Consider the following 17,760-nt stretch of genomic DNA (forward strand, 5'->3'; position numbering starts at 1 on the left):
AATCTTTCCTATCTTTACAAAAAAAAAATATCAATAAAAATAATATTGTATTATAATATAAATTATTTATCATAAATCTAAAATATAATTTATACATTTAAAAATATATTCTTGTTTAAATTTTGAATATAATTTATATATTTAAATAAAAAATAATATTTATTTATGTATATAATTTATTTTAAATTTTAGTTATATAATAAATATTTAACATATAATTCAAACTAAAATATTAGATAAATTATAAAACCTAATAACCTATTATTAAAGATTCACTGCAATTTCGTTGAGATTTATAATCATTTTCTAATCGAAAATTATTATATTTAGCATTATATATGATTTATATTATATTTTTAAAGTTATTCTCGTGTCTGTAAATTTTGTCTTTAGACCCTAACAACTGACTTAAAATAACCACCATTGACCAAATCTTAGACTATCATTATTATCATCACTATTTATATTAGATTAGATAAAATGGAAATAAAAAGCCTAAAGTAGAACCGGAATTTTAAGGATGAAAATTATAATTTTACGTAGAAATATGTTTTCATTTACAATGACCGATAATTTACATTAATGCTTGAATTTAGTGATTATAGAGTCCCATATTCTATAAGGGCCTGAGCGTGAAAAACATTTCGATTAGTCTTGTTCAATGAGTGAATAAAATCTCAAAAGAGCAAACTTCATTTAGAACAGGGGGAAATAAACAAAGAAAGGAATGCCAACTCTGTTACACAAAGGTGCTTCGGAAAATAACATGACTAATACAACAAATTCTGATTCTTGGTGCACTAATTATTACTTCCCCTTTAATACATCAAAATGACATTGGTGTTTACTATTTTGGCATCCTTTAGGAAGACGTACTCTGCCTGCTCTAGTAATTCCTGTAATGCTTCATTTGCAATCAGCTCCTCCTTGGTTTATGATGTCTCTCACGATGATCAGAATAATCGGATGAATAAAACCGTTCATATCTACTTTTTTCACTTCTATGATATCCATCAGCACTAGAATCCTTTGATGTATAATGATGCCTTTTTCTGTTCTTCTCTTTATCCACATCACTTTCGGAAAGTTCAGAACCCTTGGGTGGTTTGAACCTTCTATTTTGATTGTCTTTGTCGACATCCGAATTTTTACTTCCTTGGTAGCGATCAAAACCATAATTTCTGTTATGCTGTTGATAATCGCAATGGGATATTGATGAATGCTTATGGCTGCTCCTTTTGACCTTGGGTTGTCTTTGGTGATTAGAATCATCGGATGAATAAGAAGGCTCATTCCTGCTCTTTTTATCAGCATGATCACCAGCATGACCAGATTCCTCGTGTGAATAAGAATGTCTTTTCTTCCTCTTATGCTTTTGTATATTCTTTCTACTTCGATCATCCCTGTCAGAGTCTTCAGATGAATAACACAGCTTATCACTGTTCTTGTGACTTCTGCAGTACCCATCCGGATCAGACTCCTCAGGTGAAAAAGAACACCTTCTGCCATGTTTACTCCTACCACACCTAGGCTGGTCAGAACCTTTTAACCTACTTCGATCATTCCTGTAACTATCAGAATCTTCTGATGAATGGGAACTCTTGTGCCTCCTCTTTCCATGACCTTCTTCGGAGTCCGAAGTTTCTGAAGAACTTGACCCTTGCTTCTTTTTGTTTACCTTAACCTTTTTTTTCTTAGACCTCCTCTCTCCTTCGTTTAATGATACTTCACTTTCTGAATTTATTTGTCGGTGCCTTTTGTGCTTGCTTTTTTTGGACTTCTTAGGTTTCTTAGAAAAGTTGGTTAATAACTCAGGTATATTATCCATACCAAGAAAACCTGAAAAAATAGGCAATGGTTATGGTTACTTTCTTGGACAAACATCTGAGACTACTAGGCATACAAATAATTTTTAAAAACAAGAGCTGCCAGCAGATACCTCCATACTCATCAAATATGTCCTCACTAACTATCTGCTGGTTGGGATCATCTGGTTTGAACCCTCCACGAGGAGGACTGATTCCTGGCCTCTGCTTGAGCTCCCATTTTAGGGGCTGCATCGTTTGCCAAACAGCACAATAAATAAAATATATAACAATATTATACCATCTTTTAAGGAGGGAAAAAGTGATACACATCTTCATTGCATCTAGACTACAATTTGCATGAACAAATATAAGAAATAGTTCCCAATTGATTGTGCACACTAAAGAAATTGGTGGGAGGCTAAATAAAATTCTTTCTAGACTTGAGAAAATCTGAAGGCAATCTAAAATTGTCCTGATCGAGGTTGAATTTTTAAAATCTTCACGACTTCACATTCTCTCCCCTTCATCTATAAGGGGGAGTTTTTTTTCCCCAAGTTCTTAGCTTTTTCATCCAAATATGTGCATATCTTAATTTGATTATTTCACTCCAAAAAAAAAAAAAATCCAGGCAAAAGCTCTCTTAACATTTTCATTTACAGTTTTGACAACAGTAAAACAAGCTGATCCAAATGCTTTCATCAGAGATGGGAAAGGTTTGTACAATGATGGGGGCAAGAATCTATTGAAGAAGGAATAGAAATGAATGAAACTATAGATAGTGTGCTGTATATAAAGCATCATCCCTTGAAAGGTTACACTTAAAAACAGCTAGACACTAATTTTAAATTCTTAATTGCTTGCTCAAATTATCATATTCAACATTGATTACAAGTGCATTTATGTCCAGAGAGCTTAAAATAATTAAAGACTGGGATTGAGATAAAGTTATATATACAGAAAGGCATTCTTGCAAACACAATTCTCGGCATATGTAAATATCAGTTTGTGACCAGATGTAAGCCATCTCACTATGACACAAGGTATATTTTTTTAAGTTACAATCAGTATATTGCAATTTAGTAGCTTCAAACAGTGCAATTGAGTTGGAGAACAATGTATTAATTATTTATATAAAGGTTAACAAATAAAAGAAAACCAAGAACTTGTATGTTCAACCTAGTAATTATGTCAACAAAATTGGGGGAAAAATCCAAAAATTGAATGAAACGAAACTCTACTGTTGCATAAGTATATCAATCCACAACATCCAAAACAGCCATAAAATTTCTTAAATTTCCCAAACAAGGGTTCAATTAAATGAGCAACTAACCTCAGTAGGATCTGTGTGGGCAAGGATAGCATTCAAGGGATCGTCTCTTTTCAATCTGCTTTCCTCATTAGGCATTATAACATCCTTCAAGGGACATTCACGATCACCACTTTGGTGACCATAGTTCCCACATCTTAAACATTTTACATTACGGACTTCAACTCCAAAAGGTTTGACCCTGGCAGGAGCTCCTGTTTCCAACCTAAAAACCATTCTGTTACTAATAGGTTCACAGCAGCAATTAAACTTGAAGTATACACTTCCATGTCTAAATGTATAACAAGAAATTTGGTTTTCCCAAACTAAATAATAAAAGATAACTAGATAAGAATCTATGGCAATCAGGCAGAGTTATACCAATCTGTCAATCACTAACAAATAGATCTAAGATGCACTTAATATTACAGATTTCAGTCACTTTCAACACCTGTATTGTTGTTTAATATGTAACTTATGTCTATGATCTAAAAACTACAGATATTTTTTTCTCTGTACTCCACAAGTCAGAAATGCTCTATGTTGTTTTGAACCACAATTTTAGCACCCAAAGTTTTTCTTAAAAGGAATAGCTTCCTCTATTGAATCTATAACCTCCAATAAGTTTAAACTTCAAACCTAGATGTTACTTTCATTAATGGATGGCATATACCAATTAAAAGAGGTTTTGCAAGTTTTTGAAGGATAAATAGTGTATGAGGTGACAGTCATTTACCCTATTACCATTAACTTCTCAGGGAAAAATAAAACTTCTGAAAAAACAAATGACTCTACTCAGTCATTTCAAGTTTCAACATTAGACAAGATATAGGATTCATCTTTTTGCAGAGCCTAAATTGGTAAATATCTGCTCAATTTATCCTTATTTCAACTTTGATATGTGCTGACTGCTGAGCCACATTCAACAACATAGCCAGCCAGATATCCCAAGCAAGTCAATGATAAATAATCTCAGAGATCTGTCTGTGTGTTTAACTCATAACAGAGAGTCAGAGACAACCCCGACGAAAGTAATCCCCATGTGCTCCAAAAAATCTGTTACTAGACCTAGACCCTACTACAATCCATTCGTCATAATACCAAGAAATCCAACCAAATTTATAAACAGCACATCATTAAATAGTCTTTGAATACCACACAAACACCACACATCCATCTGGACACTAGAGGTTCCCATATAGCATATACACAGGTCAGGCAATAACACAACCACACAAACCACATAAAACAACACCAATTACATACCTGGGCGCGTTTTTAAGAACTTCAAATTCCTCTTCTGTCGGAAGAGGACGCCCGAAGACATCCTTGGGCCTTGGTTTCTTCTTCTCTTCATTCAAATGCGAGGAACTCTGCGGCCTAAGAGGCAAACACATCCATTATTCAATCACACAAGAACCAAACACCAGTGACAGATTAGTTTCATCATCATCATCATTATTATTGAACATATTGAACAGAAAGTAAGGTACATGGAAGAGGAAGGTCCATCATCGTTGCTGATGTCCTCTTTTTTCTTCTCATCGTTCATCTCAGCAGCTTTGGCGCTCTCGGCGTTGTAACCGGGAGGCCGAACGTACATGAAGCTGACAGCCTGCATGAGCTCCACCTACACAAAACAAAACCCTAATTTCAAATCGAAGGAAGCGAAACGACGAAAAACGAAGAGAGAGGACGCGAATTGCGAAGGAACCTTTTCCTTCTCCTTCTTGGAGATGAGAGCGGTTTGGCGAAAGAACTCTTGCTCCTGCGCGAACTGCAAAGTGCAAAGAGAGAGGAATTAGGATAGAGGAATGGAGATGAAGGAATCGGAATGGAGAGAAGGTGAGGTACCTCGCGAGAGACTTCGTCGGCGCGGCGCTGGCGATTGGCGTGGGTTTGTTCGGCGATCCACTTGCGGCGTTGGTTGGGGTAAGAGAGAGGGTGCCATGGCTTCTGGTTGAGATAGGAGTGGCTCCAGGCGGTGCCGGATTTGTTCTTGTAGTCGACTTCTCCGTTCGCGATTCGCTTGCTCAGCCTTATGCCTCCTCCTTCCTCGCCCTCCATCATCCACCTTTTCTCTCTCTCTTTCTCTCTGATAATGTATCAAAATTCAAAATAGTGTGAGTAAAACCTCTCATCAAAGTCCAACGAAACCAGTACCAAATTTTGTAATCAAGAAAAGTGAATAAATTAATCATTTATGAATTTTAATGCACAGTATTTTTTTAATTCGTAAATCACTAATTAATTGATTTTCTAAATTAATATTTTTATATGTTCTTATATATTGAATTTAAGAATTTGACTCCTAAAGTAGTAAATGCTGCATTTTAAAAATAAAAGTTTAATTGTCTTAAGTATATAACTTATTTCGTAAATATTTATTTTTCTTCAAATACAATTGAAATACGAAAAATAATCTTCCCCAGTTATATCATGTATTTTCTTTGTCTACCTTGTAATGTAATTGTCAATTAGATTATGTATGGTAGTAATAAGCAAACTTATGTGAATAACATGAAAATAATCAAAGCATTGTGCAAGAAAGGATTATCGTGTATTATTCAATTTTGACCTATCCAGCCCAAAGCTCAATTTGGTCTGTTTCATGACCAGGCCATTAAAACAATGTTTTTAAAAACTGAATTGGTTCAATTGGGCCATTGTGGTTGAGTTATACAGATTTTCAAGTGGCTATTTCAGTCTGATTAATGCATAAAAATTGAACACAATAGAACTTCGACTCAAGATTGGGCCAAGTAACATGTTTGCAATTTGTTTTTATACTGTTAGTTTTTATTTTTATAAAAATAGAAAAGGGTTATAAATTCTCAAGTGACTAGGGCTTTATAGATTGGACAAACTTCTTAGTAAGTAATTACCAATAGAAGAAAATAATATGACATAAAAAGTAAAATAAATTATACTTTTTTATGAACTAAAATTAATTTATACATTTTAATTTATGAAAAATAAATAAAGAATTTCTAAAAAAAGTTTAGAGTTATATATTGTTATGTAAAAAAAAAATGTATACATTGATTTTAATTTATGAGAGAAATTTAATTTATTTTACTCTAATTTTTTTTAATTTTCCCATAAAAAAATATATGAAGAAGTTTATGAATACAATTCTAAAAGTAGATACATCGATGATATGTCTCGGGTAATCAACTTTGATCAGAGGAAAACTTTAATTTCTCTGCATGCTATGAATTTTTCCTTGAGTACGATGAACGCAATTTTAAGACAAGATGCTAAAGATAACAACTAAAATGTTCTAGTAGTGGAATTAGAATATAACGTACATGATCACAGATTTAAATTATGATATTATGATTGTAATTTTGATGGATAAAAAAAATAATACGTTAAAAGATTAAGAAAACATATTCTAGATTATTTGACAACCTTCTCAGTAAGGAGATGTTATTTCCTGCGAAGTGTGAATACATCACTAATTTTTGACTAATTTTATTATTGAGAGTAACTAACATGAGATTAAGAAAAACATGTTCTAGATTTGTCTGCATACAACTGATTTTTGTTGAGGATGGTGAATTCGGTTTTTGGGAGTGACAATTGAAACCTTGCTGTATCTATGTTATCCATTTAGAGTAAAACAAATAGAAACATGTAGTCTGTTATTCGTCATTTTATTCTTCATTAGGCTTAGTTTTCCAGACATACCCTTGGTTAAGGTACTGCACTTTTGTGAAGCATATTTGTCTTATGTTCCCTTTAGATTTAATGTAATTTTTCCACGGAAAAGATTCGAATTCAATGCATATAGGCCCTTTACTTTTTATCTGATAAGTGCATGCATATTTATGAGGGCTAAAACTAAGGTTTATTCATGATATATTTCATCATATTATACCAAAGCACCTCTTTGCTCAAATGTCAATGTCTTTAACTTTCGGCATTGATTTTGGATATGTGCAAAATGCTACAAACATAAATAGAATCACTCAATTGACTTCTCAGTCTCAGAATGAAGCCCTTCTATGGTCCCACTCACATGTAAAATGTTTGAATTAAATTGTTTCTCATTTGATTTAAGCAATTTGGAAAAATTGCAGGCTCTGGTGGCATCTGGTTCCTAAGCTAACTACCGAATCTTTGTTGGTTACTTTTGACCAATTTATTGTTTAGTATCATGATTAATTGAATGCTGCATTGCTAGTTAACATGTCTTGATGATATCATATGATTCTTCCGTGTACAAAAGTTACACTCCTCAAGTTTGTTTATTCTTTGTAGTTGCAATTTCTTAGAAACTTCCGGTTGTGATTACCAACACTTTGGATATGAGCAATGTCCTTTAACCATAGCATCACTCATATTGACTTCTCTATCCCAGAATGAAGCCTTTCTGAGGTCCCACTCACACGTCAAATGTTGAATTGGATGGTTTCTAATTGGATTTTAGCAACTTGGAAAGATTGCTGAACTTTGGTGGTATCTGGTGCCTAAGCCAAATTTCGAATCTTATTTGATTTTTGACCAATTCTTGTTTAATATCATGATTAACTGAATACCAGTTATCATGATTCTTTCGTGAATAAGTTACATTCCTCAATTTTGTTTATTCTTTGTAGGCAGTTTAACTACTTATAATGTTGGAAAATAAATAGCATATTCTTCATCCATGACTGCTTTAAAAATTTTGTATGTTATCTCTCCTAGTGTGCAAGTGTGAAAGAGAAGTCTCACATCTGATAAAGATGGATATATTGAGTAACATGTAAATGAGAAAAATTCATTAACTTATTGTTTTAATGTTTTGGATTAAGATATGTTATTAAGTTCACTTGTGTTATTTGCTTTGTGTTGAGTTGAGGTCAATGACATTGAACTGCATCTCTTGGAACTTGTGTTCGAATGGCGTGGTGCATTCTATGTAACTAATCCTACCTAGTAGGATAAAGCTTTGTTGTTGTTTTTAAAATAAACCAAGTCACCTGTCTGTCGACTATGTTCAAAATAATGGAATGTTTTTAAGCACATGTTGTACCCTGTAATTTATGAATGTACTGATTTTACTTTGATGCACATGCTGCACATGGGCATGCTTTTACACAAAATAGGAAAAGCATGTAAAGAGTGACTCTTCGAACTTTGAAGTACCTATACATAGGTACACAATAATGGAAATGAAAAGGTGAATTTGGCGTAACATCTAACTAACAACGAAAATGAGTAGGAATAGAACTTGCATTATATTTTCATGTGCCTTCTTTTTGGAGTTGGTGTGGGAGAATTCTTGCAACTGTTGAATAACAGGTGCTTGACAATTACACATAATGCCTGCATCAAGGGGTTTGGTTGGTGATCAACAAATGCCTAGGTATGATTGGAACTGTTCACTTCTGATGCTTGAGTTAGGTGAAGGCCAAATTGGACCACAAAGTTATCAGATTTTGGGTTGTGGATGGCAAGTAATAATAAATCCTTTTTGCTTCTAAACGTAAGCATAGTGATAACATTTTCTATGCTGCAAAATACTATTCACTTTCTTAACTTGGTTGATTTATTAAACCATAATGACTTTGATTACTTAAGTTATAACTGTGTGCAGTACCTTTTTGTTGTTTATGACTAAATACCTAACACTTAGTGAAATTGAGCAAAGTCAACGGTGATAAAATGATTATGTTCTAAGTTTGATGGAATCAGTCTTAATTTACTTTTATCAAATAATCACCCTTTACTGCTTCAATTCTCACACACTGATAAACTATAGAATTCATATTTTACTTTCCTTCTCCAAATTTAACTACTAATTGAATGACAAGCCGATTGAGAGGTTCTATACCCTACAGTCTACCCAGTTTGAGATGTTACTGTTTTTAAGCAGAATTATCAACAGCCCATTTCTATGTCAAACTTCAAAGTGATTAAAGTGGATAATGCACAATGTTCAAGTAGACTGTGACAGGGATCTTTTAGGTTTCATCTTTTTTTAAAATTTATTTACATGAAGTATCAACCTGATTTCATGGTCTTCTAGTTACTCCCTAGTCACAACACATTGCCATCCACTTTCAATTATTTTATCAAGCTGATTTGATGTGCATTAACTAGGATTAATCTTCATTATCATTTGGTTTTCAATTCTTCCATCATTTATGCATCATTGAATGACGAATATCACTTGGTTAGTTGGATCAATTTTAATGGTATGCTAATTCTTTTAAGCGTTCTAAAGCTCCATACAAATTCAACAAAGCCTCTGATAATTTCCACTCAATTAGAAAAATCTCTTTTATTATGTGCCACTAACTAGTGCCCTTTTGAAAAATTATTATTCTGATAAATGTTCTCTCTATCTAACACTATCCAGGGAGAACTGAAACATCAAACTTGCGGTCTCAAAATTGATCCACAACTGTGTTTGAGAGATACAAAACAGTTCTTAGCATTCAACCTTAGACGTCCAGTCGCTATCTTGACCTTTTAAGCAGATGAAAATGCATAATGTTATTTTCCTTGCTTGTTATCATGTGGCATAAGCACACATATAAATATATTGCATTGAGGCAGTTGAATTTATGTTGAAGTAGGAACATAGAGTTAGTATACCCTAAATCTATTAAAAATAAGTCTTGTACATCCAACTCAGTCAGGGAGAGTTGATAAAGTTTCATTACATGAGTTCCATCAGAAGTCTACTATTCTAGCATTATTCCTCAGTTGACTTGAACAAAAACTTTTCAAATTCTCATGCTGTGTGTATGGGAGCTCCGCCATAATTTTGATCTACCTAACCCTGTGCAGTGCTAAATAAGCAACTAGTCGATAACCCACCAACATAAGGGCCATGATGCACACATCAACCCACAAATGATTCAACCCCATTGATTTGATAGGAGGAAAATCTGCAACCTTGCACAGCTCCCCCTTTGAGCATTCATAATAGTCATTTTCATTGTACTGGACACCTAGAAGCAGCTTGTAACAGTAGTAGCTGTAGCTCAAGTACTTGAGCCAGACTATGAATGGGGGAATCTGTTGTATATAGTATCCCCCAGCAATAAGAAACACAAGGGTTGTCACTGAAGCTAGAGTGGTTGCTTGTTTAATCTCCATCAAGATAGCACCAAATGCTAAGCCAAGACTTTGAGAGACAACAACACTGTAAAGAACCACAAGAAGAGAAAGGATAAAAGTCATAGGATCAGGTTTAAGCCCTCCCATCCAATAGATTATGATGACAAATGCAGTTGGAAGTGCTAGCTCCAGTGGCAAGTCTCCTATTGTTCTAGCTAGAAAGTAGGAAGAAAGACGGTACATTCCTGAAGACCTTTCCTTGATCAGCATTCTCCTCTCTTGAGGGAATGTGAAAACTGCATTGTAGAGAGGGTAGAATCCCCAGAAAACAGAAAAGAAAAAGAGCAAGGCAACCTGCATTACACATAGATACAACCCCATGTTAGTCCTTCTTGAGAGATGCAGTTTAAAAAACAAAAATGTAACCAAGCAATAATGATCATAGTTTGACTTCTTGGAGTTCATGAAACACAGAACTTGAACTAGAAAATGGTGTGATGTTGACATGAATATGAAAAGGAATTCTAAAGGCCTCATCATATTACCATGATTTTTTTAGTAGTTGTTAATTAGCTTTAGCTGTCAATATCATCAACTAGAAAAGATAAACTTGAAGCAAGTCTTACCCGGTCTTCAATGTGTGACTCTGGAGTATGCCACCACAATAGTCCACCAAGAAAAGCGACACTTACAACTTGGAATATTCTCAGCCTGTTGAAGGCTTCATACCTTCGCTCCCTCACTCCCCTTTGTAATAGTACTTTGAACTGATGCCACCAGCTCGTGCACCATTGTTCTTGCTTTATCGAATTTCCTGCATCAATTCATTAATAGAGACATTTCAGACCACTAAGACTAATAATGGACCTATGGTTGTTTTCCCCTTAAAGACAGAAAAGAAGGCCTACTTGCACAAGCATCTTTTGTGATGTTGCAGTTGTTCACTTCCGGGCTGCAAACCTCATCTTTCAGCCTCCTAGCTATGTTCTTCTCATAAGCAAAGATGAGAGATTCTTTCACCTGCTTCCTCTCCTGTTCCAATCCCTCACTTTGTTCAGTTGCATGCTTTGAGTCCGGGGCAATCCCTGCAATTTTGCATTGTTGTCATGACATTGTTGGTATTTCTTTCTTCAAAATAATACCAAGTCCAAGACTTTGATTATGCATATATCAAATATGTACATTTGATACATGGTTCTCTCTAAATTAGCCAAACCATAACAAATTCCAGGAGTTTTATGTGAATAAAAAAATTAGAGCTCTACTTCAAGTAAACAAGATCATATCGGCATCTAAAGAAAACAATTATATTTTAGGAAAGAAAAAAAAGTAGAGCCAATTAAGCAATGATAAAAAGAAAAAGTGTGTGACCAGCTTCCACTTTTGAAAAACATGGTTTTATAGTTTTAACTATAACTGGAAAAAAAAAATGAAGTGAAACAAATGATTACCGTTGGCAAGATCAAGCAAGAGATCAGCAGGATTGACAGTCACACATGTGGAAAAGCCAACAGATGAGAAGTAGTCCAAGGCAGTTGAAGCAGGACCATAATATATGGGGCACCCTTCAGATAGCAAGACTACCTTATCAAACATATAGTAGAGCCTACTAGAGGGTTGGTGAATAGTTGTGACAACAGTTCTACCCCCACTAGCTAGGCGTTTGATTGTGTTAAGGATCCTTTGTGCCGTGGTGGAATCCAAACCTGAAGTAGGCTCATCCAGTAAGAGGAGGCTAGGGTTGATGAGCATTTCTTGTCCTATGCTCACTCTCTTTTTCTCTCCACCTGATATTCCTCTAAATAGTGGACCTCCTATCATGCTGCTCCTGCAACGAGTCAGTCCTAGCTCAGTGATCACTCTCTCCACATGCTGAACCTTTTCATCTCGGGTCAAGCTATTTGGCAGCCTTAGAAGTGCAGTGAACACTAGAGTTTCAGTGACAGTGAGATGAGGGTATAGCACATCATCCTGAGCCACAAAACCTGTCCTTCTTTTGATGGCACCTGAGAAAGGTTGACCGTTGTACGTGATCTTACCGGATAGTTTGCCACTGAGACGGCCTCCAAGTGCTGTGAGAAGTGTGGTTTTGCCACTACCTGATGGTCCCAACATGGCTAGTATTTCTCCTGGACACACCACACCAGTGATTCCATTAAGTATGGTCTTTTCCTTGCAAGTCCATGTACTGCCCCAGCACCCTCCTTTCTGCTCTAGTTTAACTTTGTACACCAACTCCTCAAACTGCAAACCAAAACATGACACGAGATTAGTAACTAAGTATAGCTAATGAATGTATGCATAAAATCAATGCAAGTGTGAGGTGTGAGTGTTATTGAAGCTACTGTTATGTGAGTGGTGAATTACCTTGAGAGTTATGGGGTACATAATGAGTTTTGGGAAAGGTTGTTGTTGTTGTTGTTCATTCACTTCATTGGTTTGCATGGGATAGGAAAGTACAGTTGAGTTATGCGGCTCAGTCATCTCTTGGGGTCCTTCCACAGAGTGATGACTATCGCAGTATTCTGGTTTTGGTGCTATGCAGTTCTGTGGCATGGCTAAAGAAATGAGGGATTTTCAGTGTTTTGGTGAAAATAGTGGTGATGAGGATTGAGGACTGAGAGAAGTTAAGATGTTTCTTTTAACTTGATGTTCCAATGTGTAGCTAGGAGCAGCACATGAATATATAGCAAGGACTAGGATGTGCACTGTGTGCCAAGGCCGTATTATAGGGCCACCCTTGGTTGGTGGAATCCCACCTTTTTATCTCAAATTATTCTAGCACGACCAAGCTCACTCAAAAACTTAGAAATTCTGAACCTTTTCTTAAGATTATTTCTTGCTTTCTTTTTCAATTCTTAACACAATTTTTTTTCTTCTCTGTTTACCTTTATTAATATCACTGTTTTCTCATGATACATGTCCTTGTTGAAATTGGCACAATTGGCACACTAACCACACTTCAAGGTGGAAACAACATTTACATTAACCGTGGCTAGTTGATCCAAGGAACAAAACATGCAGCGAAACAAAAGATAATTCAAAGAGGCAAAACCAGCCTCCACTTCTATCATAAGTTCAAATATTTACTTCCTCTTGGGATTTTACATCAATATTTTACACTTGGCCATGGAGTGGTGCTGATCAAAATTCAAGCCACAATTAAAGAAGCAAGAAAATAAAAACAGAAATCTAGCCATATAAACTAAAAAGTGAATACAGAATTGCTGCATCACGTTTTGGCTTTCTAATGATACTAAATGGGTTTCTGTTATTGTATTTTATGCACAGTCATACCCATTATATTTGTGTTTTTTTCCATGTAGGTGCAAAACCAAAGAAATAAAATGCTAGTACCACCTGTTGTGATAACGATAGTATTTTGTTTCATATATATCTATATACTGGCTCATGATTTTTGGAGCAAGTGGGTCTCTTTAATGCTTTGTGATATTACCCTTGACCTTGAGATTTTGAGCTATCTGTTGGATATGCTTTGTTTATTTTACGCTACCGTTCTTTTCCTTTTCAAGATGATTGCACTGTGCATAATATATCGTGGACACGTGCAAATGGAACGCATTGAATATTTGAATACTGCTACAATAGGACAAAATTTCACCCAAAAAAATCAATAGGACAAGCAGTAAAACATGGTGGATAGTCCTTTATACATGTGTGGCAATTTTTTTTAACCTTCTTAGTTTTAACATTTATGGCAGTCCTCTTCCCCTTTTCTTCTGAAGTTTTGGAAGCTGCCATATATCCCCTGCTCAACAAACTAATTTACAAACTCAAACATTGTTATGAGGCATAATTAATTGACCCAAGTCTTCAGATTTTGTGCATGTTTAGTTTCATAGTAGGAAGTATCAGAATTAGTGCATGTTTAGTTCCACATTTATGATTCATATTTAAGTAAAAATTACATTGAAGTTAATACAAAAACAACTAATTGTTGCTTCCACTGACCTACATCAACACTGGCTTAAAAAGTTTCCAAACATTCTCTTAGTTTTGTCTCCTCTCAAATGTGATTCTAGTTAAGACACAAATTTTTGATTACCAAGTAATTTGATTACCTCAAAACCTCACTTTAGAAGTGCTAAAAAGTAGCTTTTTGCATTAGATTAAAAATTTTACACTACGTTTTACGTTAAAGTTGCTTTTAGAATAGAATCATCCAAACATAAATCATATTACTCAAAAATCATTTTTTAACTGGAATCAATTTTATTTATAATCAATTTTACAAACGTTCACCCAAATATACACTTATGTAAACTTGAGTCTGAGCATGTTTATGAAGTAAGATCCAAACCCAATATCTAATGTCTCTCAAGGAAAAGTGTTTTGGTTAAGCCTCTTCGTATCTGTAATATGCTAAATCTTTCTAGAATCCGATTACTGATATATCATATAAAAGTGAAGACCATTGTACAGGATACTAGTGATCTGAATTTCCATTGTTTTCCTTCATATATACTGGTCTTATATTATATATGAAGACGATAACCTAACCAACTACATTACGGTTAGTGACATCTATCTGCATGCATTTTTTATTTCCTGTTTTAGTTATTTCTTACCCTCATAAAGATTTCCATCTAAGGTCGAACAAATCACGATGGACAGTACATTATTACCTATTGAAATAAAGAGAAGAAATATCTTTATGGATCCTGACATCTGTGGTTGGTCTGTCATTTTTCTCAACCGCTTACAAATAATCATGGAATTTAACATCTTTATAAATATGAATGGATGAGAAATTTGGTTGTTTTTCATTTAAAAAAAAATCACATATATTGTTGTTATTATTATTATTATTATCATCCAGTACGTTTTGAGGACAATGACATGATTTTGTCTCCCCCATGTGCTTGGTGTTAGTTATGGTCAAGAAGCGAGTAAAAGAACCCTCCAAAATGAAACCAAAAGTGCGTTATATTCTCCTCCCTCTTTACTCAGCATGTGATAGCCATCCATATGAAAAAAGAGAAAGAAAAAAATCAGATAATTTCAAAACCTTTAATTTAATTCCACATCCCCATGACAACTCTCTTTGCCTTGCAAGTTTGGTTGAACAGTTGTCATGTAATGGATGTTGATAAAGTTGATATGCCTCACAGTGAAAACTTTACATTCCTCGAAGTAGAAGCAGCGAGAATAAATTCAAAAGGGTGAAGAACAGGAAAAGGGTACGTGAGGATTTTACCAAGCGACGTTGTTCATTAAACTTGTCTACACTTTTTTTCCATGATAGTAAATGTAAAGGTGAAACTAATGGTGCGTTACTTTCTAAAGCTAAGTGATTCTTATTTATATATATATATTCCCTCAACATAGCATTGTTATTTTCAACATTCGTATCACCGAAATTCGATATGACTGTTTTTATTATATCATTCTCTGTTATCATATCACTCGTGTTGAGTTAAAACGGAAGTGAAGTACAGGATATTAGATTCGATCTTCTTAAACATGGTCTCTCAAGTTTGAATCAAAACACACGATTAGAAAAGAGAATTTCATTAAAGATGACTATGTAGGTTCATGATAAACATTAATCATAAATATAATTAATGAATATTTCATACTAATAGCATCATTATGTTAAAAATGGAGGAAGTGAAGTGAGATGCTAAGCAAAGTCTTAGTGTTATCGTTACTATTTAACCCTTTACTATTTTAATCTAATAGTTTCTATTTAAGAGAGGAATGATTAAAGGTAGAACCCATCAATCAGATTCCAATTTCTGTCCATAAAAATAATTTATTTTTTCTTTTGGGAGAGCACTGAGATAAATGGTATCCATAATGGGTCCGGTGGGAGGGTACCTTTTCAGTGTGGAAGACTTGGAGCATTGGCTTCTTGACACTAAGTGCGCATATGTGTTTTCTGTCATCAACTTGTGTATTAATTTATGCATATGGATGCATAATTAGGGAGGTTTTCCCTCTTTTTTCCACTACCACCCCTTGCTTTTTCACATATTCTCATTCATTCCCTCTCACTTTCATATTTATATCTCATAACTACTTAGGCATGGATTCTCTTGTGTATTTTTTTTGGGGTATATCTGCCCTTAGCATAAACCACACAGGCCATTAATTTGAACCTCCCTGAACACCAATTTTGAGAACCATATAAACGTGGAATATTTATGAATTTCCATATGGAATGTCCTCCTTTTACATCAAGAGACTAGAGGGATTATATTATTAGTGATAAGATTCATAAGATAAGTGTCTATTATTAGTACCTTTATTTGTCTGGAAGGGGGGAGAGGACTGCGTTTTTTTAATCTAATGCAAGATATTCTATTATCTTGTTTCATAAAGGATAAATAAATTGCTACATTACTGTGTCATTTGACTATGCTTATTCCATATAACATTGATTGATATCCATGGAAAACTCTCATATGCAGATTTTTATGGGGAACAGAAATCAACATGCAGAAAATCATCATAACATGATTCTCTGTTTTCACATGCAAACAAAATGCATAATATACAGTAAAGTAACTGTATAGCATGCCTCACGCTTCAATGTCGGAGAAGATTCCATGATAGACAGCAAAAGAGTTGAAAATGTTTGCATAATAACTTTCTAATGTTTGTATCAATTATCATGTTATTTTTCATCATGAATTAGCCTCTTGTAAGATGAGAGAAGTGCATGCATTAAACAATAAACATGATGATTCTCACTAACTCAAAGGTCCATACTGTAGTCTATGCAAATTGAATTCCGTAGACAGATAATCAATCACATACCATATGAAAAGTTTAGATTAATATACACCTTGCATATAATTATATCTAAATTTTTAATGGTTATTTTTTCAATTTCAGATTTATGTTAACAATTGTTATGTTCATTGAGTTTTGTTCTTTTTTTTTTGACATATTCTTAAGTTCAATGAATTAATAACTAGACCCAGATACACCAATATGGTGAGTAAACTATGGCAAGTGTCAAAGTTCATTCCCCTTCTTAACAATGCACTAATTTATTTTTTAAATATTTTTAATTAAGAAGCACTAAAGATAGAATGACTTTTTATTTTTTATTTTTTGGTTACAATAGAATGATTTGTTTGCTGCAAGGAACTGATTATATACTTCCACCTATTTTTTAGTGGGAGTATGTTAGCAACCTACACCAAAATTTTAGGACAAAAAAGTCACTCATTTCTTTTGATTTGGTTAATTTGTACAAAGGATATTATAGTAATTTAATTTAATTTTAAAAGAAAAGAAAATATTTTCTTTCTCTTATTAACTTCATTCACTAAGTCATTTCTCTCTCCTATTAAATTCCTTCTCCAACCCATTTCTCTTTCTTATTAAATTCTTTCTCTAACTTATTTATCTCTCTCCTATTAAATTCCTTCTTTAACTCATTTCTCTCTCATCTCTCATGAAATGACTTAATGAAAGAAATTAATAAGAGAGAGAAAATATTAAATTTTTATTTAAAATTAAATTAAATTACTATAATATCCTTTATACAAATTAACCAAATCAAAAGAAATGAGTGACTTTTTTGTCCTAAAATTTTGGTGTAGGTTGTTAACATAC

At 34.0% G+C, this 17,760-nt stretch overlaps 2 protein-coding genes across 2 annotated transcripts; both read right to left on the reverse strand.

Moving 5' to 3' along the window:
• Window positions 1–666: 666 nt before the first annotated feature.
• On the reverse strand, window positions 667–5,261 carry LOC109801032 (zinc knuckle (CCHC-type) family protein). The gene is made up of 7 exons (XM_020361999.3): window positions 4,969–5,261; window positions 4,829–4,891; window positions 4,608–4,744; window positions 4,381–4,494; window positions 3,139–3,340; window positions 1,940–2,054; window positions 667–1,839 (listed from the first exon to the last, which is right to left on the reverse strand). The coding sequence occupies exons 1-7, from the start codon at window positions 5,182–5,184 to the stop codon at window positions 917–919; spliced, it is 1,770 nt and encodes a 589-aa protein (XP_020217588.2). The 5' UTR covers window positions 5,185–5,261; the 3' UTR covers window positions 667–916.
• Window positions 5,262–9,668: 4,407 nt separating this feature from the next.
• On the reverse strand, window positions 9,669–12,857 carry ABCG14 (ATP-binding cassette 14). Its single transcript, XM_020361998.3, has 5 exons — window positions 12,538–12,857; window positions 11,622–12,414; window positions 11,079–11,255; window positions 10,797–10,984; window positions 9,669–10,524 (listed from the first exon to the last, which is right to left on the reverse strand). Exons 1-5 carry the CDS (start codon window positions 12,724–12,726, stop codon window positions 9,880–9,882), a joined length of 1,992 nt encoding a protein of 663 aa, XP_020217587.1. The 5' UTR covers window positions 12,727–12,857; the 3' UTR covers window positions 9,669–9,879.
• Between the last annotated feature and the right edge of the window lie 4,903 nt (window positions 12,858–17,760).

This window comes from Cajanus cajan, chromosome 11, assembly GCF_000230855.2.
Source record: "Cajanus cajan strain Asha chromosome 11, NIPB_CcT2T_4, whole genome shotgun sequence".
In the NCBI taxonomy this organism is placed as follows: Eukaryota; Viridiplantae; Streptophyta; class Magnoliopsida; order Fabales; family Fabaceae; genus Cajanus; species Cajanus cajan.

What these genes read in the sequence shown, in the direction of transcription:
- LOC109801032 (XM_020361999.3), bottom strand. Translation starts at nt 5,184, where the DNA reads ATGATGGAGGGCGAGGAAGGAGGAGGCATAAGGCTGAGCAAGCGAATC. An exon ending in GTTCTTAAAAACGCGCCCAG is followed by an intron (nt 3,341 to 4,380) that starts GTATGTAATTGG and finishes AATGGTTTTTAG; the next exon opens with GTTGGAAACAGGAGCTCCTG. An exon ending in CCCACACAGATCCTACTGAG is followed by an intron (nt 2,055 to 3,138) that starts GTTAGTTGCTCA and finishes CAAACGATGCAG; the next exon opens with CCCCTAAAATGGGAGCTCAA.
- ABCG14 (XM_020361998.3), bottom strand. Translation starts at nt 12,726, where the DNA reads ATGCCACAGAACTGCATAGCACCAAAACCAGAATACTGCGATAGTCAT. An exon ending in CTTGCTTGATCTTGCCAACG is followed by an intron (nt 11,256 to 11,621) that starts GTAATCATTTGT and finishes GCAAAATTGCAG; the next exon opens with GGATTGCCCCGGACTCAAAG. An exon ending in AGTCACACATTGAAGACCGG is followed by an intron (nt 10,525 to 10,796) that starts GTAAGACTTGCT and finishes TGTGTAATGCAG; the next exon opens with GTTGCCTTGCTCTTTTTCTT.